The 21,925-nt window shown below is 41.1% G+C and overlaps 2 protein-coding genes across 5 annotated transcripts; both read right to left on the bottom strand.

Moving 5' to 3' along the window:
- Positions 1-935: 935 nt before the first annotated feature.
- LOC116263524 (DDT domain-containing protein PTM) lies at positions 936-12,303 on the bottom strand. 4 transcript variants are annotated; one of them, XM_031643262.2, is made up of 10 exons: positions 12,104-12,303; positions 10,747-11,951; positions 9,704-10,426; positions 6,371-7,670; positions 4,041-4,332; positions 3,813-3,937; positions 3,264-3,721; positions 3,146-3,174; positions 2,495-2,977; positions 936-2,368 (listed from the first exon to the last, which is right to left on the bottom strand). In XM_031643262.2, exons 2-10 carry the CDS (start codon positions 11,832-11,834, stop codon positions 1,458-1,460), a joined length of 5,409 nt encoding a protein of 1,802 aa, XP_031499122.1. In that variant the 5' UTR covers positions 11,835-11,951; positions 12,104-12,303; the 3' UTR covers positions 936-1,457. The 4 variants fall into 4 exon arrangements, with proteins under 4 accessions (XP_031499122.1, XP_049936420.1, XP_049936419.1 ...); XM_050080463.1 differs by having other exon boundaries at positions 1,243-2,368; positions 10,747-12,023; XM_050080462.1 differs by having other exon boundaries at positions 1,243-2,368; positions 10,747-11,963.
- Positions 12,304-17,987: 5,684 nt separating this feature from the next.
- Positions 17,988-21,674, bottom strand: LOC116264516 (uncharacterized). Its single transcript, XM_031644791.2, has one exon. It carries the CDS (start codon positions 20,522-20,524, stop codon positions 18,830-18,832), a length of 1,695 nt encoding a protein of 564 aa, XP_031500651.1. The 5' UTR covers positions 20,525-21,674; the 3' UTR covers positions 17,988-18,829.
- Between the last annotated feature and the right edge of the window lie 251 nt (positions 21,675-21,925).

The following is a 21,925-nucleotide window of genomic DNA, read 5'->3' as shown; positions in this document are numbered from 1 at the left end:
CACCATCGGCCATCAACAGCTCAATTACCTCCGTCCTCTAAGTTGCTTCGTCATGGCCATGAGAAACATATGAAGAGACGGTAATCCAGTCACCACAAAACTCATTCATTTTAAATTCTTAAAAGCTTTCTGCTGGGTTTATTGAGCATACAAAGGAGAATTCAGTTCCAGCGCTGATGCAGATCTATTTTCCGTGTGGAAAAAGAAGCCAAGAGTGTCCAACATAATATCTTTATGGGTCAAAATTATGGGGAGAAAGTCTCATGTCATTTCTCAGTTGCTTGCCCAGTTAGAATAAACATGCTTGCGACTCAACCTCATATCAGGAGCATGAAGAACCTTGTGATTGCCTTTAGTACCCAGATGTCAGGGCCAATGACCGCTTCGGTGGGCTTATCCACTTCCGGCGTCAGAAAACCGAAATAAGCAGATAGGCAGAAAGGCAGGGATAATCAGTTGAAATAGAAGAGAGACAATAAGGAATTAGTCCTCCAGCTTCATCAGTAAGATGTCAAACTAGTAAACCCGAACCCCTCTTTTGAAAACATGTAGAAATGACAGTGACACGTGAAAGCGTGTAGCTAGGTTATACAAGCAAAAGCTGGAGATAGGGTTGGGTTATTTTTTCTTTTTATTGGCAAAGAATGGATTAAGCAAACATTCAAGATATCGTGCTAAGAGAAAACAGAATCCACCTTGCCAGGGTTAGACTTCAAATTTTCAGGTCAAGGAGAAAATCATGAGTTCAATCAATTCTTGGGGTGCATCTCCGTTTGCACAAGCTGGAAGCGAGCTGCCTACCCAACTTGTCCATCCCCTGAAAAATGAGACAAAAGGTTCGATCCATAACCAGGCAGCCATAAGCAGAGCTCCTGTTGGGACCATTTCATGGTAGATAAGAACTAAGAAGGCACGAGAAAATGAAACCTGGAAAGGAAAAGGCATAAGAAGCGACAACCACCTTTGACAATTTGAAAGAACAAGAACGGAATGTATCATGAATGTTCGACTCCAGTCTTGTTAATTTACAAGTCGACGCTTTCACCGACACACAAGTGTAGAGGTGACAACCTTTACGCCACACGAAAAAATTGCCTCTGAAACCTTCAGCACAGCCCTATCGTCTTGGTGGTTCCAATTTTATCGATGTCTCTCGAAGAGAACCGTCTTGGTCTGACAGAACGTAGATCAATAACAAATACGGTGCTTGAAAAGCATCGAGCACTTCAAACACCAAAAATATGTAAATACTTCAATATGCTTTTTCTTTCTTTTTCTTTTTTTCCTTCACATCACTGCCATTCCCCTGTGCTGTACAATAAGCCTTTTGATCCACCATCGCAAGCATCTAAAAGGTCTGCGACTGGTTCGGACCTTCTCTAATGAACTGTTATTACTTGTGAAAACGAAATGTGGACGAACAAAATTTGTCGAGTATAAGAAAATTATGCAAAACCTTAACTTTCACAGGATCCGCATTTCCACCCATCCTCTGAAATGGCATAGGGCAGACACGTACTGTGCACTAGAAATCCACAAATCTCGCACGGGACATCAGGTGCTGGGTCACTGAGGGCACAAATTCCACAAGGAGCTAACAAGAAAGACGAGTCAGGGGAAACGCCAGGTTGCAAGCACCCTTCTGCATCGACTACTCCATTAGTTTCAAAAGCGGAAGCGTATGTATGCCAGTTGTCCGTTGCATCCATTGACACGTTAGTGGTATTTTCAGCCTCATTGCCTTCAGATGCCAGCAACTCTGTGAGTGAGAAGTACGTTTGAGGCTCGTACTGCATATCATCAAGGGCAGTATTTTCACAATCAACCAGGTTATCACCAAGCATCATCTCTTCATCCTCACAATAGCTTGCAGCTGAAAATGGCCACTCTACCTGAGAAAACTCCATGGTGCTTCCCTTCTCTTCTCTGTACATTGGAGCACCTGCAAGACTATAATTATCTGGATATCCATTTTCTTCTTGTATGTGGCGCCTTCTGACAGGTAGTTTTTGTGGACTTCTGTATGCCTGTCCAGAGTTATCAAAAATGGACACCCCTGAAAAGGATTGGTCAATAACAGGTTCAACCTTTCCAAGAGAGAAAAGGAGCGGATCATCCTCAGCTTCAGTGCCATCGACAGATATCATGTGGTCTCCAAGAGTTACATTGGGCATTTCTTCCAGCTCTTGTGCAGCCAAAAATTCTTCGCAGCCTCCTCGCTTTCCATTCCTTTTCCACCTTTTTTTAGTTTGAACATCAGCAAATGGACATATGGGCACACACTTCTTTCGACATCTACAACATTTAAATCCTATCACGTCATTAATAAGGCTTTCCACAAGCTGGACAGCCTCACCGTGAAACCAATCTGCACAGAAACAGGGAAGAAAAAGATGTTAAAAGAAAAGAAAAGAAAACATAAATAGATGGGCACAAACTGCATGAACATGTGACAGTGCCCATCAAACAGAAAAACAGTTTCTAGTAAACATACTTTCACAAAATTCACATCTGACATATAAAAGAGATGGATTGTATGGCTTATGGCAGAGAGAACAAACAGGTCCAGTAGACATATCAGCATTTTGGTTCCCTCCACGTAGAACATTTTTGTTCCAAAAGTCAACAGCAGGCTTATGGGTCTTATTTCTCTTCAATATAAGACCGAACGTCGAAGAATCACCAACTTTCTTGCATGATTTTAGATGACGTGTAGGTGCAGCAGTAGCCTCCGTATGCATTTGAGTGCTTGAAAATGGAGCAGGTACCAAGGGATTCATATATGGTCTCGCAGGTTGATAATATGGCCGATTCAAACTGTTCATCTGTCCTTGAACTACACCAGATCCAGAGTAATCCTGGCCAAGGTGGTTTTGTCTATTCTGTTCATTGCCATAACATGCATAGCAAGTAACTGTAGTCTCTAATTGTTCCCCGATAATGGATGTCACCATTACACAGTTTCTGTGAAAAGAACCTAAAAAAGGAAGGACTAGTGTTAGTTATAAATAATCCCATCAACACCATCGTCAGTCTTTATGAAAAGAACCTGACACAGGAAAGTTCACAGTGATTGACAAATAATCCTATCAGCATTTCAGTGTCAGGCAATAATAAATCTTTCCACATAATTTTCCATCTGTACCTTGACAAGATCCACATTTGACAAGAACCCTGCAGGAATAGCAAACAAATTCAATCAAGTTTATTATAAAAAAAATAGCTTATCCTTAAGGAAACAAAGTACAAGGAAACAAATTTACTTTGGCAGCAGATCTTTCTGGCATTGTTTGCAAAAGAGCCTCTCAGGCATGTCCAGTTTCTGAATGAGGTAAGAAAAAATGTCTTTGTGGAATGAGATAGACTGATTCATCTGATGCTTATTTGACAACATCAAGGGCTTCTTGGTAGAAGTTGGACAAATCCTTCCTTCATATTCTTGAATGAGGTAAAGTGGAATATGATATTCAGAAAACCAATATTTACACTTGCCACCTTGGCCTTGATCAGCTTGTATCACATTCTTCAGAATCCGTGCCGGAGGATCTCCCTGAGCCCTAAAATCTAGCATATACCTTGTTTCATTATTAACAACAGCTTTTGCAGATAAAACTACACGACTAAAAGCAAAAGCTTCCACTTGTGCCCCTTTCGCATCCTGAGGAACCTGCTCAGGCCGATGGAGATCATTCCACCTAATGTGAGCATCAAGGTATCTGACCTGTTACATAGTTCAGTTTGACTGCATTAGAAATACTTACATCGACACCTAATACTGGGTTGAACACTCAAAGAGAAAAAAACATATATACCTGCAGCGCCAGCTGAGATATACTCTTTACCATTTCAACTGCAGATCTCCAAGCAATACACCTGCTTCTTCTCGGAATGTCAGCACTTTCAGAGTAAAAGACACCAGGTATCCTCTGAAAACCACCTGTATATGAGCAGGTTATTTGCTTGTCGAAATAAAACAAAGAAATGGATGATGAGGAGAAGAAAAGGATTGATGCTTGAAAAATGCATTAAAATGAAAGTACCTTGCCTAGCTGCCTTTTTTGCTCTAACAGAAGGCAAAACCCCTTTCTGCAATACCTGCTTGGATAAACTTCCCCCACACCACCAGTGAAAATCATTTGAATTGGATTCGGTAGAGTCATATGTGCTTCCGGAAGCTCCTGAACTTCTTTTGCCCCTTCTACCTGGACCATGCTTTTGAGTTGGTCGAACAGAAATGACAGATTTCTCCTTTGCTGAAGCCTCGGCCGACCAATCATCTGCTTGTTTAATCCAAGAACCAGAAAATGCTACAAGACGTATATTCTTCTCCAGCTGCAAATAATATAGTGAGACCATTTCATATAGACCTCGTCAATTAACCATTGACAGAGAGAGAATTATAATTAAATAACCAACATATCCAATTAAATTGCTTGCGTAGACCAGTTTAACCACCAATTTCAATCCAACTAGTCTAATCTAGGTCTGGTTTCAGATAATTTCACCCTTTTTGTACCCACTTTCTCTCTTCAGAAAAAAAAAAGAAAAAGAAAAAGAAAGTGGTCAGGCTGGACTCCTTATTAACCAAATTGGAAACTCCGAAACAAATGACCTGTAAGTGAATATGCCTTCACCACTAGGTTCAGGTAATCATAAAGAATACCTTGGTCCAACCCAATTCAAAGAACTATCAGCCATTGCTGCAACATAAAGTCATAAACACCTCATTAGATAGCTCAGCAAATGAACCAACCTTGCAGACTTGCTGAAGCCTGAATATTAGTCATTTTACTAAAAAATACTGTGAAAATCAGCACTTATCCAACTTGGATATCATAAAAGAACAATTCTTTTTTAGATTTCAACCAACCATCGCATTTATATGATGTTTGGTTCACAGTTGATATGATCACTATTTCCTTGGATTCTTTACTACTAAAAAGTGTCAAATCTAACAGCAAGCATCTGGAAATTTTTCAAAATATATGGTTGGGAAAACGTGATGGCATATATATTTGTGTGTGTGTGTGTGTTTGTATGTCAGTGTGTGTACCTACGTCGTTCGCAGGTTCTCAACAGCGGCAAAGTTGTTTTTCTAGAGAAAATTTTGGAAATTTTCTTCAAAATCCTAAAAAATAGATAAAAATAAAATGAATGAGAAATTCATAACACCTAAAAATAACTAGATAATTAATGTTTTAATGTTGATAAACATGATGATAAATAATTTAATTTAAAGTTTCTCTTTTCTTATATTAATATATCATTTTCTAAAAACAGCATGATAACTATCGCGCTATGGCACGCACACACTATATATGTGTGTGTGTAAAATCTGAATGCAGTTGATAACTGTCATGTTGCTCTAACTGTAATCACCCAAGCAACAAAATATTCATATGAGGACATGCAAAATAGTGAGGGGATGAAGTAAAGTAAAAACAGCCACTAGAATGACATGCGAAAAGCAAGCACACTTCCCAGTTAAATTAGTGGATAAAACTATGAACATATCAAAGTCATAAACATCAGACATATTCCAAAAATATCATTTTATGTCAAAACAAGATAAATGTAACAGATAAATCTAGGTTTTTTTCAAAAAAATTGTCACAAAATATCTCTCGCAATTTCCATTTTTATTAACAGATAAACCTTTTTACAGTTTTAATGTCCATTTTCATTTTTGTTTATTCCGAAACTTTGATAATCACTTCAAATCTTCATTGATATGTTCCTGAAAAAATCAGTAAGAATCTCTTAATATTACCATTTTTCTATTATTTTTATCATTCTCATTTTTGAACCCAAAATTTCGCTGTGAAAGCAATATTGCCAACAAATACCCCAAAGCCTGAGAACCACATTTATGACTGTGAACCATATCCAAAAACCATAAAAAGTTAAGCAAACAAACAGCTATCGAGATAATTTCTTAATATATGGCAAGACTACGAACTACAAAGTACGCATAAAGGGCTTAATTTTGTCTCAACAAAATTCAAATGTATCAAGTAAAGAATATTCATAAAGTTAGAAAAAATAAAAATTGATTCAACATGTAGAGTAGAACTTCAATAAGTGATATCTAACCCCAAGGGCACGTCTCCAATAACCAATTTGTCAGCATTAATTCACCTAAAGAGAAGTGCTACAAGTGCTTTATTCTTGTACCTAGTATAGGGTAGAATATTACAGCACAACCATGTTTTCACAGTTTAGGGAAAAAGTCATCACTGTCTCCAGCATATTATTACTTCTAAAAAATTTAACGCAAAAGAGGCAACTGTATTTGAATCTTAATCTACCTTGCAGTCACATCAAAGATGCCCATTGTATGACTTACTCAACACACTACAAGAAAACATACCTCAAGCAAAAGAAACTTTAGGTTGCTGCAGCTAGATGCTTGCTCAACTTGCTTTCGCCATTGCCTCCTGTAAGCTGCAGCTAACCATGGACCAGTTATTAGGCCATGTAAGCTTTCCTCAATATGTAGAACATAGGCAGCAACTGCCACAATAGGACCCACATTATTCTTAACAGGACGGGGGCCACCACCAAGAACCTTTGAGGCTCCTTTCACTGAATTCAAGGTAGCAGCATTTAACAGGCATCCTTTCCTATAGTTACTATTGTTCACAGCAAATTGGCATGAGATACACCATCCACATCTATCCCTAGGAATCTCTGTAGACTTCTTCTCCAAACCAGGCCAAAAGAAGTAGGTTGCTGCTCCCAAGAATGCTTTCATTTGCAACGCAATATTTGAAGAAGCAAATTTTCTAGGATTAGAAGAAGCATTATTACTAGAGTTTTTGTTGTCCTCAGCAGCAATAATAGCCAGATTAGCAGCAGCAGAGGCTGCAATATCACCATGGATGTACTGGTTTGTGTAGGAACTAGGCACAAAGTCAACCTTCTGATATGATCCCCCCAAAGTAACATATTTCACCATTCTGGCACCACAAGTAAGCCGCACTTGACTTCCAGATGCACATGTAGCTGACCCCATCATGATTGGTATTTTGTCTTCTTGCTGCTGATATTGACAGAAGCCGTCAGTTGGCAAGTGAACAGAAACAGCTGTCACAGGATCCACTTTGAGATTTTGATATTCATCAATGGTAGGATTACTTATTTGAAATGCATTGTCATCAACAAATTGATCAAATGTCCTGTGGACCCTAACTTCTGAAGCCACAGATTCCTCTTTAACAGGCTCTCCACAAGTCCCACCAACAGATTGCTGGACGCCTGAAAGATCACCCCTACTCAATGAATCCATGGAGGAACCATAACCCCCACTCCCATTGCAGGCATATTGATGATCCACTAATGCCTTGTGGGTATTAAGACTTTCAGACATATGGTTTCTGTAACTATCAATCTCCACCTTAGTCGAGATTAAAGCATTTTGTTCAGCAGCAATTGCAGTTCTATTGACATCTTCCTTTTCAGCTTGAGTGCCCAAACTAGCAAAACCGTTTACTAAATTCAATGCCTTTCCCAAGGGTGGTGAAATCTCCCAATATTGAGAAATTCCTTTACATATACCAGAGTACATGGAAGAATATTGCTCAGACAAACAAAGTGCTGTAAGGATAGCTGGAATATCATCCACATTGTAATATCTCAAAGGTGTCTCTTGATTTAATGAATCTTCAAGTCTGTAATATCCGTACAGTGAGAAAAATAATAATAGACGGAAAATCCATAACAAGTATACATATTTAAGAGAGACCATCATCCAGGCACCCACAATTATCCAAATTAGTCCTTCTACCACAGCAGGAAAAACAAAAAACAAAAAAAAAAAACGTTTATGTACATAAATAATGTCTAAAGCACATTGGCGTATAAATGGCTTTTCAATTACGTAATCCAGCAAGACTCTATCCCAACGTTATAAAAGGCGCAGCGTATCGTGTATCGGTCGGGCCGACCTATACCCCGTATCGTAACGTATCGCAAATGTAGCATAGCGTAAAATTAATTTTTTAATTTTTAAAAATATTTAAAAATCAGAAAAAATAGAGAAAAATCATTAAAAATCTGAAAAAATGAACAAAAAATAGAAATCAAGAAAAACATATTCAAATATAAAAAAGATCATCATACATAAGAAACATTCATGTATATCAACAACACACTCAAAAATAATAAATTAGATATACAAAATAACATAATAAGCATCCATCACAATTTTAAACTTGAAAATTTTACAGAATCTTAGGACTTAGAGCCTTAAGACTTGGAGTTTTAGGACTTAGATTACATCACAGTTTAAAACATATAGTTATAATCTTTCATGATTCAACGATAATATCTCTCAAATCAATGAATCCTCGGTTATTTTTTATGAAAATGAGCAAAATCTCTCCCTCCTATGTCTCTTGGAGTCTTTAAATATAAGAAGTGAGAGAGGGAGGAGTGTTTAAACTTTCAAAAATAAAAAAAAAAAGTGTTTTAACCCGTATCGTACGATACATGTACGATACGGACACGTATCGCTTATCAAACACATATCGTATAGGTTTCTTTGACCTATACGATACGTATCGTACGATACGCGTCCATATCGTACGATACGGATAACATTGCTCTATCCACTAGCAGTAAATTCGCAATGTTGAAACATTTCATATAATACCAAATAAGCACTGTCAGTTTAAAAAAAAAAAAAGCAACATGGTTCAAGTTCTTAAACAAAAACTCAAAAACAAAAAAGAAAACTAACCAAATAACCAATATTCAATTTTCTCAAAAGACTCAAACCTGAATGAACCTGGAATAGGATCTCTCCAGTAGAACGAGATAACATATCACAAATTATAGCAGAAGCTACTGGAGCAAACAGGGTTAAATGAGTTTGTACCCCGAATATAACTAATCAGCCTAACCTCATGTTGTCCAAGGAGTCAGAATTGGGCTTCCCGCTCCAATGTGAAATAAATCAAACTAAAAAAGTCAATAAGCTTTCACTTTAGGAAGACAACGACCAACTTCTCACCCAACTGAAGATTGAGTACGAACAAACAGTCTGCACAGAATGTGATCCTGGTAAGTCGAACACTAGTGTCTATTAAACGGCATCCTGCATATCTATAACAACTTGAAAATTCAACAGATTGGTTACCAACTTACTGGTTGGCACACTGTTGAAAGATCATACTCTCAGGCATCAGATTCAAGCCTCCATTGAAACTGTAGGCCAATCAAATGTCTTACACAAATAATATCTAAATCTCAACAGGTTATACTGGACAAGACCACTCGACCTGATCCACCAAACCCAACTGAACTAATTTAGGGTCAGCAAATTGACCCAAACTTTTCAGGTTGCCCTGAACAGATATTTCGCTCTTCTTCTTCTTCTTCTTTTTGTATTATCTTCTATTTCTTAATTTTTCTTTTTTTTCTTGTTCAACATTTTTTTTATGCTGTACTAATAGGTCCCGTCTTCCAGTAATATTACTTTGTCCCATGGAAACTACTATCTCCAGAACCTGTCCGATAAATATTTCATGGGTTATGAAAAGGTAAAATTAAAATTATTTAATGAAGCATAGCTGATAAAATCAAAGATGCGAATGCATAGGAAAAAAGATAAGCATGTACAACAGCAGTCGAAAGTAAGATTTTGGAACATGTATAGACTTAAGGAAGAGTCAAGAGAGAAAAAGAGATCTAGAAAGCTTACACTAGTAGATAATTGCATGTGCCAAAATATGCACGGCCATAAGGATCAACGCCAAAGAGCTCAGCACCAGCTAAACCCTTCCCTATACGTGATGAAGTAGATCCCATCTTATCCACAACACACTCTGGGCAAAACCACGATCCTTCTGGTAAATAAGCTTTATTTATACCTACACATCGTGAATGATATGCAGAAGGGCATCCATCACAGCAAACCAGCATCCCATCCATGCCGCAAAGGCAGCATTCATCGCTATTTCCATCATGGGCAGTATTTTCCGTGTCAACAACTGGAATATCAGCCTTCCCATCTAAGGAGTTGGAATAACACGACACCTTAGAAGGATGTTGAGAAGAATAAACACTATTAACAGTGCAACCTGGAGTATCTAACCTAACAGAAGGACAGTTTGCTCGCTCAGGATAAACATCTGCGAAACTGCCTTCTGTAGGACAACTTGGATCAGCATCATTTTCTTTCAAGGTTTCTTTCTCCGCACGCATATCTAGCTCAGCCATTAACTCTGCAGATATGACAACATCATCACAGAGGATTTGCAGGATTCTCAGTTTTGTGGACACAGATGAAGCATAGTATTCTCCATCTAAAAAATTGGCACCAGTAATCTTCATCTTCATTTTAGATATAGCTCCAGATACCAAAAGATATTCAGCTAAAAAAACTGGCCAAGTCAATGCATCTAAAAGGCTCCAATCAAGGTGTCTGCAAATGACATTTTCAATAGTAACGGCAATGAAATATTTTTAGCAAGAGCACATGAACATGAGCAAAGATCTAGACTGGTTAAAGAAAATGGCTTCTAAGTTATTGAACTTAGTACATGAGGCATTGGCATATGAAACAAGTTGATCAGGCTTTTCACAAGAGATAAGGCTGTATTCAACTTATTCCAGGGACTGCACAAAGCGTTCAACGGATTGCCCGTGCAAATCATACAACAACCATGACTAATCACTACTTAGTAAGTGCAAAAAGAAAGCCAAATCCATGGAAGGAAATTCCAAAAACAAAACGTAACATACCTCAAAATTCTTGATTCAAGAACATTTCCCTTGGAAGAGAGTGTTTCAAGATGACGCTTCAAAGCCCGCAGGAGGGACACATGAACAGCATCAAGGATGGAGTTGGCAGAACCAAAACTAAGTGAAGCCACAAACTCGTTGAAACTGAAGGGACTCAAAAACAGCTGACGGCTAAATGACCGAAGGAAATTGTAAACAGAAAAGAGTTCTGCAATCGATTCAAGTGGGACATCTATATCGGTAGAAGATGGAGGCAAAGAAGGAGGCGGTGGAAGGACTATCTCACTGTCAACAGGCGATGTGTTTCCGTTAACAGGATCTTCAGACTCACAAGAATCACTATATGAATCAGCTTCTCTATCAACACAATGTTCAGACCTTCCATCTGAAAATGCACGAGTACCACCATCTGTATATACCAAAGGTCCACAAGGAGATGTAGGCATCGAAGCAGTCTTCTCTAGGATCACCGAGGAATCAATTTCAAAATTGGTAGAACATCTACTTTGCAGTTCTACCTGTCGGTCCTCCAACACCGTACCGACTTTTGTGTCTGCCTTATCGGCCACCTTCCGTCGCTTGCGTTTCCTACCAGGCCTTCCATCATTAGAAAGGACTTCTTCTGCTCTATCTACAACCATAGATTCAGGTTCAGAGTTAAAACCACTTCTCGAACTTTCATCGCCCAAACCTGGATGTGAAACCATAGCCTTGCGTCTGCCTCGACCACCAGGAGTAGCATTAACCAACTTGCCCGAATAAACCAACTGATCCAAACTTTTTTTTCTACTCATTATCGCCTCATCGAACTCACTTTTCTCCACGGAAATTCTGCAGAGTTCATCATAATCCAGTTCTTCGCAGTCCCCATCCTCGTACCAAACCTTGTACAACCCAGCCCCGAAGGAGACCACCTTCCCTAGAAAGACTCCGTGCCCAGGAAAATCCTTCATAACATATCCACCGACAAACCTACGGCCACGTCGCTCCGCCCGCCCCTTGCCCTCGACCGACGCCACCCCCTTCAACTCTTCCCCGCTGCCTCTCTCCCGCTTCCTGCCGGCAGCCATGCCATTCCCCGAATCCATCCGATCTAAACCCTACCACCAAATCAGGGCTTCCACTTCGCGTGTTCGCAGACGAAAACCGACGGACTTCCCAATCTCCAAACTACAGCAAGAAAACACTTCGGATACTCCGGTACCCTAATTCAAAACCTTCACCGTTAACACCATTCTCAGTGAGAACAGAAGCAGAAGAAACAAAGATAGACCAATCTGTGAAACACAAACCTCAAAAAGAAGATCACAAAAAATGAAAGACGATGAAAAGGAGGAAGTAGGAGTCGATGGATTACCTGAATTGCGGTTACTCTAACCACCCATTAAATCTGGGAATCGACCAAAAGAGGATGAAGAAGATCGAAGAAGAAGAAGAAGCAGAAGATAGAGAGAGAGGTGCGTCTACCTTCTCTTTTTCCTTCTTCTCCCTTTTATTCGCCTACCTTTTCGGCCTTCTGCACACCATCCTCTTCCTTCCCCTATGCCCTAATGGCCCTCTCCTACCCTTTTCCTTTTCCCACTTCTCATCTACAATATAACTCATAAAAGAAAATCACATTAATTTTCATTCTGACTTTTATGCCCCTGACATTCAGTAAATGACTTATTTGAGGATGAACAATAAGATATAAACGGGTCGGGTCTATGGATCGTGATGCCGACTCAACCGCAGGTATTTAGCTTGATTAGATCAGGATTTGGATTTAGATCCAGATAAAGGACTTAATACCACCAACATCCATATCCGACTACCTTTCTATGGTGTTGTTATTGTTCGAATTCCTATTTAAAACCAGATTTTTTGAGTGTTTAGGTGCCATCAAAACTTGGTTTGAAGCAAACCGGGTTTTGAAAAAAAAAAAAAAGGTGAATAACATATTCTCCTTTTAAGTTATTCAAAAACCAGGTTTTATATTTTATATGTGTTGCCTAAACAAACAAACAAAAAAATCATAAAACTCATTAAAAAAAACTTGATTATCATTTACAAAACCGGGTTAGAGGAGGGTGTCATCCAAACACCTCCATTATGTTCGGATTTGGCTGTGTAATTTGATTCAAAATTTTGGATCCATATTTTATTAACGGGTCTTCGAGAATGATGGATCCAACATCCGAGATGAACCTAAACCATGTAGGTGTCCTAAGAACATCACCGGTATGAATTTGAGGGCATAAGTTCAAATTGTTGGATATAGAACCTGTTCTGTTATAACTTGGATCATGAGAGCCCCCCACAAGTGGATTTGGATCCACCAAAAGCCTTTTCCCACCACCTAAAATTGTCCTAATTGATCATGTACCCCAAACACGAGAAGATATTCCTCAAACCAATAACGATGGATCAAATACTGGATCTAAGATCCACCACACGAATATTCGGTGGGGGTTCTTATCAATTCATCCTCCATATGGAAAACTCACAGCCAAAGACACGGAGATTTGAAAAGTACAAAGGACCCGAAGTCCAAGTTAGCAGCCACGAGCAACGTGGATACGGAGCTCGGGTCCAGAGATCCGAATACGAACGAAAAGGTTAAAGAAAAGAAAGACGGTCGTCCGGATCACAAATCATGGCGCGTGGGGAGGACATAGAAGTCATTTAATTGGCGAGTGTACTTGCGAGAAAAAAGATGGGACTGTCCCTGTGGTTTTTTTATCCTTTTTAAAAATATAAATAACGAGAAATAAGGGACAGGGCGCTTAGAAATCAAAAAGAGGGGGGTGTGGCGTCGGTCCGGTGGCGGGAAATGTTTCCTTCCTGCTCGCGCCATTTTTCAAGTCCTTCCCCAGGACCCTCACACACCCACTGCGTGCGTGCGTGCGTGCATGCATCTTCAGTGGAGAAGTAACGGTTACTTTTACGTACTCACCCTGGTCGGCCTCGCTTAGTAGGGCTTCTAGCGGACCAGGTTGGTTTGACAAGCTAATGAGCTGTGGGCGACTTGGTTCGAGATGGCTCGTGAATTGAGTTCGAATGGTTATGTTTCATTAGCATGTAGTGGTCGTGTTGGTGGTATGGAAGAGGTAAAGTCAATTCATTTCAGGGCTTAGTGTTACTTTCAGACCAGGGTGGTTTATCGGACACATTTCTACTTGAGTGTTACGCATGTAATCATTTGTATTCCAAAGGGATAGCACCCATGAGAATTGAACTGAACAACACGTCATCTAAAAGTCGACCAACTATGCTAAGCCCCTTGGAGCAGCTCGTAATAGTTATGGAGTCACTTCATTTCAGGGTTTAGTGCTATTTTGGGACCTGGGTGACATTTCTACTTGAGTGTCACACATGTAATCATTTCTAGTCCAAAGCAATAGCACTCATGATAACTGAACTGTTAACGTGTCGTCTGCATGTCTTTTAAGTCGACCAACTATGCTATGCCCCTTGGAGCAGCTCCTTAGTGGCTGTGATTTAATAGTTTTTTGTGTTGAGTTAAATCAAGCTCATTTGGTAAGATTTCAAGTAAACTCGCGAGCTAAATGAACAAGCTTGTGTTATCAAGTTGAATTTGTCGTATGGTTTCATCAACTAGATCATGCTAGCTGCCTTACATACTTGATGAGCCAAGCTTGAAGAAGCCTATGTAGATTTTGTAAACTGAAACTAGGCTCGGGCCACTAAAATGAATTAATGAACAGAGTTAGAGCTTAAAGGTGCCTTACTTGGTCCCTTCTACCTTGTTTTTGAGATTGAAACTAGTACTTAATTTGAGTAAGATGATTGGACCAGGAATGCAACTAGCACATACTTAGCAAGTGCATTTAATGTTGATGCAATTATTTGCAAATACAAAATAGATGTTTGCTACAACATTAGGGTTTAGGGTTTTGGTGCATTGTGATCGTGCTTGTGATGTTGACTCCTTTAGGGGCTTTAGATAGTAAGACCGTAGTTAACAACTTCAGCGACTCAATGGACACCATATAGTTTAGGGTTGCCTTAGCTCGATTGGTAGCTCGACTCATTCAGTGAACAAGTTTGAGCTTAAATGAAAAGGATTTATAATGGGATATTTTCATACATAGTTTAGTTTATTATTACGAAACCCATTTGGAGAGATTAGGATTTCTACAACCCTTTGCAATCTGAATTTCAAGATCAAACAAGGAGAAAGAGATACCCCAAGGATTACCAGTTCCATCTCAAAAAATTCATAAATAAAGCTCAAAAAAAAAAAAATCTTAAGACAAGTTGTTGGTAAGGCCCAGCCTCAATAGAGGACCTGACCCTCGCTGCTCATTTGAGTAAGGCCGGATGAAAAGAGAAAAGGGCATTGTCAGGTGCCTTGTTCATTCTACAAAAACAGAAAAGAGGATAAAGCTCTAAGTGCATGGTGCTCATGGCGCAAATTCGGCAAGAGAAGAAGAGAAACACATCAACGACTAACGTGCTGTGTGGCTGCATTGGTAGAGAGAGAGAGAGAGAGAGAGAGAATACAAATGTAGTGACAAGGCATCACCAAGCAATAGTATCAAAAGAGAAAAGATGAAAATGACAAATCAAAAACATTAGCAAAGAAAGCAAGAGCAATAACCAAAAACAAGAGGAGGAAAGGGGAGGGGGGAGAGAGAGAGAATTAGTAAGGGGTAGAATTCATCTTGAGGCCAATCTCAATCCAAAGAGTAAGGTAGATGTGGTAGACATCTGTCTTCACAATGCATCGAACTGGATGTGGTAGATGTAACAACCCGACCCACTCTCGGGCTCGGGCCTCTGGTTCGGCGGATCCCAACCCGCTCCCTAGCAGTTTCGGTTTCAATCCTAAAAAGACTAGGAACCAGGACAATCATCTCATTAATAGCCTCCCTTTATAAGCCATTGAAGATCCCTTATAATATTCGATATGGGACTAAACATCTGGGGTGTTACAATCCACCCCCTTAAGGCACACGCGTCCGCGCGTGTGGGACCCCAGGTCCGAGTGTTGAACCGGCTCTGATACCACTGTAACAACTCAACCGACTCTCGGGCTCGAGCCTCTGGTTCGACGGATCCCAACCCGCTCCCTAGCAGTTTCGGTTCCAACCCTAAAAAGGCTAAGAACCAGGATAATCATCTCATTAATAGCCTCCCTTTAGAAGCCCTTGAAGATCCCTCATAATCTTCGATACGAGACTAAACATTTGGGGTGTTACAGTAGACATCTGCCTTCACAATGCATCCAACTGAAACAACATTCGTTGTTGTTTTCCTGAACATATGATTATTGCACTGTTTCCAAACCCGCCACCAACAACTGTGTGCATGGCGGTGCGTGGGTGCATTGAGAGAGAGAGAGAGGGGGTGAAGATGGAGGAGGATGGTTGGCAGCAGCACCGGTGGTGATTTCCTTCTTGCTTTTGGAGTTTTCTTATTCTATTTTTCTCTTGAACGATTGCTTTTGCAGAGTTTTGGCCATGATGAGCAACACCTCACTGATGCTTAAGAAAACCCTTTCTATATTGTTGCTAGTTATGTTGGCAGAACCCTTGTTTAATTAGAGATACCTGTAAATTTAACAAAGTTTGTTGTTTCATAAGTTAAACTAACAGTGGTGACCGTAAAAGCCTTCCTAACAATTTCTTTTAAATATGCTTTATAATCAATTTTTGTTTTTCTCTTTTCATTAGAGAATATAAATGCCCCCATGGAGAGATTTCCCAAGTGGTTTAGCCAGCGAGCGAGTGGCATAATGTGCAGCAAGTCACTAGAATTTCAATGTGTTGCATTGTAATAAACAAAATGCTCATTTGGTTAAGAATTCAACTTATCACTCAGGAATCAAGTATGTTGATGCGAGTATGAAAGGACAATGACTAGAGGAAAAAGAATCATCTTTTGCATTACCTTTTATAATTGAAAACAGGAGACATTTTAGTACCGGTAAATTGATTCCATTTGAGATGATAGTGGGAACTCCTGCCCATGGTTTTTTTACCCCTTTCGTTTTGGATTTCTCTACGTTTCGTACGCACCTTTTACGCTATCTTTTTGTACTAGTTTTGTCCTTATATCAGTTTAGCAATTTGGAATCTTTGTTTTCCATAGCTAGCAGTTGTTTGTTTCAATTTAAACAGTATAACGTAGATTTTCTCACCAAATCAGCTTGTTGGGACTGTTAAATGTTATCATCAAACCACTTATTCTGAATCTTTTTGAAAACCAGGTTTTCTCAGAAATGATTTAACCTAGTTTGGTGTCATCCAAACATTCAAAAAAAAACTGTTTTCAGTGTCATCCAAACACTGACTAGGTCTTTCCAACAAGAATTGGTTTTACTAGGAGTAGGACCGTAATGGCCACCATGAAACTTGACATTTGCTTATTCTTTAACAAACATTTTTTCAGTTTGGCAGTAAGCTCATGTTAAGATGAATACCTATTAACACGAAGTTCGCACAAGAAAGCCGCAGATTAGAAGATCATCAACATTTGATATCTCAGGATATCTAGTTAAGAGTAAAGTTAGGATCTCCGGATCGAGCCAGGTTCTAATTTATTGTAACTTGGATTTGTTAAAAAATGCATACCCATACCTCAAAATTTTGGTTGAACCTACACAAAAAACTGAAGAGAAGATCCAACCTGATCAGCATTGCCATCAAATGGAAGGATGACTCAAGAACGAATCTGACAAAACCTAACCTGAAAACCCTTTTCAAGCAGAGTAGATACAGAACGAACATGCACGTGAATGATAAAACAAACAAAAAGCAATGGAGAAGCTCAAGAGGAGAAAATAATTCTCCAATGGCAAATTATTTGTCATGCACATGACAAAGAATCAGTTCCCACCATTGTCATCAACGAGGGCTAGAATTGTACCACCAGAGCATCTGCACTTCCATAGCTGTCAACGCATCGGATGCCGAAGACAGACCGATTCCAGCTTTGGCAACAAGAACATATGATAGCTTTACATTGGCCATGAGACAATCTTAGATAAGTTTAACTGTCTGCAATAATACAGAACAATTGCGAATAATTGAAGTACCTGCAGGGTGGTTAGTGCAGATATGAAAAAGACCCTACAGATGAGGCAGGAAATGTTGGAATTCGACCATACTGGTCTGCAGGAGGGGAAATGAAAGGATGGTGAACACGAACCACAGGGTTCATATGTCAAAGATTCTTTACTAAGAACCGCTAAGACCAGAGTGCAGTTTTGCATATTCCACTAAACCTGAGGGAGATTTTTGTAGTAATCTGCAACTGCAGTATATTGAAGAAAAACAAGACAATCATAGAGCCTTGAGAACATGTTCTTACTACTTTGTAATCAGAAAGAAATTCTTTTCTTTAATGTAACGAACTTTCCAGTGAATCAACAAATTTGAGCAACGCAATTCTTTTACAATCATGGCAGTTGGAGCTAGAAACTATGAATTCAAGCATAATCTGCAACTGACAGGGACTAAGCCTGCCAAAGTAATGGGCAAAAGTTGACAGGAAAACTCGGATTGTGGCTTGTTTCATTTCATCCCATCGAGATCAGCAGACAAGCAGAGTTGCTCTAGAAGCATACTCTTGTTCATCTTTCTCGCTCTTACGGTACAACGTGTTTCATTTCATACCATCGAGATCAGTTGCCCCAGAAGAACACTTTTCTTCGTCTTTCCCACTCTTAACAGTACGTCTATGTGCAGCTACCAGGATGAAAATTCTTTCCTCAAACCCCCCTTCAAATTTTGGACGTCAATTCACGTCACAGATCCTAAAACACATCTCCAAGTGATTTGTTGGCTATTCACAACGACAAACAAATCATTTTATGATACAGTGTCCGGCCCTCCTTGGCGGTTAACCAAGGAACATATTCAACTTCAATGGCTCTGTGCTCAACCCCTCTATAGTAGGAAGAAAGAGCCAGTCGCGTGTTGGAGCTTCTAGCAGTTCTCACAGAACAATTTTATCATCCAAGTAACTGCAGAAGCTTCATCAGGGCCAATGTAATGCAGCTTTTGGAAAACAAAGTGGAAGATGACAAAACGAGGCAAACCCTTTAAACTCAAGACTTTTCAAACTGCGGAACTCATTATGCCTTCGAGTCCATGGTGTCATCAAAGCTTCCATTGCTCATGCACTCTATCAAAGCTTTTGCATTTAGTTCCCTCTGAAACCTCCAAAGATAATTCAAACCAACAAGAAGCTCAGTAATGGCAGACTCAGTCTTCTCCTTATCTGCAAAATAGAGCGTCTGCAGAAGCAGAACATTTGTCTTGGAACAAATATGTTGTTGCTCAAAGCTGCGTTCCGACTGCCACTTGATCATGTTGTGAGCCAGTGGCGCCAGCCATCCTATTATCCTCGCCAAAGCGTCCCGCCACTCTGCAGCAAGAGGAGGATCATACACCGAGGTGATCAGATTGTTGGCATAAGATTTTAGCCTCGACCTCAGAGAAACTCTTACGCTTGAGGGAAGCATGCTGTACAGATCGTTCCTTGCGTCCGGCCCTATCAGATGTGGGGATTGCGCCATTTTCTCTATCAGAATAATAACATTTGCATAGTGCAGCGCAAGAGCAGCACCACCAAGACTCGATGGAGGAGGGCTCAGCAACTTCCTCTTGGAACTGAAGATAGAAAGGCAATTACCCGTGCTCTGGAAGCCAAAATGGCCATCTTTCTCTCTAACCTGAGAGCCATTGCAAGCTCTAGCATTGGGAAGGGGACTCCCACAATCACTGGCCATCGACAAGGTATCGATCCCCCCACTAACACACCCTCTGAAAGGTCTGCTTGGAGCAAGATTCTTGGTCGCAGGACTAAAGAAATATCTGTGTTCCTTCTGGTTGCGATGCTGCTGCTCAACACTCAACCTGGAACCAGGCAGCGGCCCGGATCTCGCGACCGCCTTTCCGAGAGGGCCGGAAGAAAACCTTGCCCAATTGATCTCTGAAGAGAACCACAATGGCGCTATTGCAGACACAGAGACACTGCGATGATATGAACCGGAGGCTAGAGGATCATCTGATCTCGAAGCGAGAAAAGGATTCAGGAGATTGTAGTCGCCGAGTCCAAATACCTCCCTGATCCTCATCAGAGTCGTCACGGCCGACCTCGCCAGAAGCTTCACGATCACGTCAAAGGTCTTGTTCCATAATGAGCTCTCCTTCAAATACTTGACCACTTGCCTCTGCCACTGAACCTTCCTCTGGCACTCGGGCGTGTTTCCCCTGTTGGGATCATCCATTCCCGGCGTCCTCCGCGTTCCTTGTTCGAGCTCGGACAGGACCTCCAATTCTTGGTAGAGGTTAGCCGTGAGAGAAATCAGCCTTTCCATCTTCTTCGCCTTCTTCTCCATCTTCTTCAATGTGTACTCCCAGTTGCAGAGATCGACACCATTCTTGACGAGATCATCGAAGACGTGCTCGAACCCCTGTAGGGCGACGTCGGTACACTTCTTCCCTAGCAAGGAGATTGATCGAACTACAAACGCCAAATTATCGATCATCTCAGCACAGGCGAGGCCTAAGAGATACTCCTCATTTTCAGAGACGAGCTTCTTGACGCCTTCTAGGGCCAGCAGCTCGTCCCTGAGCCCAACGATCTGCTTCTCCGACAAGGAGTTCCAGAGATGGACGATCTTGGACATGAGGCTGGCCACCTCAAAGGCCAGCACTCCGACGACCGCCTTCTCTCCGCCATGCCTCTTCTTCCACGGCGTTCTTAGAGCGCTAGCCACATGATTGAGCCCGGCGAGGCGGAACCAGGACGCCTCCGTGACCATTCCTTCCTCCCCACCTCGAAAACTTCTGCTTAAGACCAAAAGATTCAAAATTGAGCATCAACCAGGGGGATTATTAGCTCACCTGAACTCGGATCACAACCACCGCGGCCAAACTTCTTCCGGCCAATCATCCCGAAAAACCTTGCTTCCCTTCCTGCCGTTGCAACAAAAGTTCTTGGCAGCTACCAAGCAAAGACCCCTAAAAGAAGACGAGCTCCACCTCGAGCTCGACCTCCAGGTTAGATGGTAACAGACGAACGGGAAACGGCAGCAAAAATTTCCGGAGTTAAACAAGAGAAAAAAACGCCAAGATCAAACCCGCCGGTTACAAAACAAGCAACTTCGAGCTCCAAGCACGATTTAACCCACAAAACTCCTCGAGAAAAGAGATGATGACATACGAGAAAGTAGAAACCAAGAACCAAGAGGAAGAAGAACAGAAGCAAGGGGTAGAGTCAGTAGAGAACCCTGTCCCGGAACAAGGAGTAGCTCCACAAAAAAAAAAGAAGACAGAACGGGTTTACAGAAGAGCAGAATGAAGGTAACAAGATCAGATAAGGACAGAGAGAGAGGAGGGGGAACGAAGGAGTGCACCCACTTAAAGAGAGAGAGGGAGAGAAGGTGGGGGTAAAAGGAGGTGGGGGAAGAGAGAGCGACCAATCCCTGTAGCGAGGGGAGGAAAGCAGACAAAAGCGGAGTGAAAGGAGACGGAGAGGGAGACCACGAGGAGAGAGGGAGAGGAAAGCCGACCGCGTCGCGTGACTAGAAGAAGAAGACACGTCCTCCTCACTCCTCATCCCCCGTAGCCCTCGTCCTCGTCGTCGTCCTGCGCGCGCACCACGTTCCCACATCCCATCACTGAACCGTTCATACTTCCCCCCATTTGAGCGCGCCTCCCTCTCTCTCTTTCTCGTTTCTTCATTAATTTTCTTTCTTTAAGAAACCATCCATCATGAAATTTTCATGGCGGTAGCAGCTGATGCCAGCTGCAGCCGCATAATTCATTTCGAAGCAACGAGCCATCTGCTGGCGATGAAGCAAGTCGAAATCGCTCGTGCCTCGCTTTGAATCTTCTTCGCTCTGACTGAAGAAGACGTGAGGTAAACGCGATTAAGCACTATAAGTTCGAGGCTTCGAGCAAAGGTTTACTGAGCCCCATCGAAGGAATGTCCAAGAGCTAAGAGACAAGAACAGGAAGAGGGACCGGAACTCCGCTCCCCACTAGATCTTTTCGTATTTTAAACGGAAGAAAACAGCCAGTTGTGGCCCGTGATGCTTGGGGGGACTCCGCTGGCTCACTCTCAGCATGTGGGCAGTGGGGGCGGTGGGAGAAGATCAATATAAAATCAGTAGCAGCACTACAGAAAAAGTATGAACATGACCCAAACCCCACGCCTTTCT

This window comes from Nymphaea colorata, chromosome 11, assembly GCF_008831285.2.
Source record: "Nymphaea colorata isolate Beijing-Zhang1983 chromosome 11, ASM883128v2, whole genome shotgun sequence".
Lineage (NCBI taxonomy): Eukaryota > Viridiplantae > Streptophyta > Magnoliopsida > Nymphaeales > Nymphaeaceae > Nymphaea > Nymphaea colorata.
This window is presented reverse-complemented; position numbering and strand designations above follow the sequence as displayed.

Excerpts from the sequence above, each read along its gene's own strand:
- LOC116263524 (XM_031643262.2), bottom strand. The coding sequence starts at position 11,834 with ATGGATTCGGGGAATGGCATGGCTGCCGGCAGGAAGCGGGAGAGAGGC. Across the intron at positions 10,427-10,746 it reads CTTGAATCAAGAATTTTGAG|ACACCTTGATTGGAGCCTTT; the intron begins GTATGTTACGTT and ends TGTCATTTGCAG. Across the intron at positions 4,333-6,370 it reads TAAAGTTTCTTTTGCTTGAG|CTGGAGAAGAATATACGTCT; the intron begins GTATGTTTTCTT and ends TATTATTTGCAG.
- LOC116264516 (XM_031644791.2), bottom strand. The coding sequence starts at position 20,524 with ATGGTCACGGAGGCGTCCTGGTTCCGCCTCGCCGGGCTCAATCATGTG.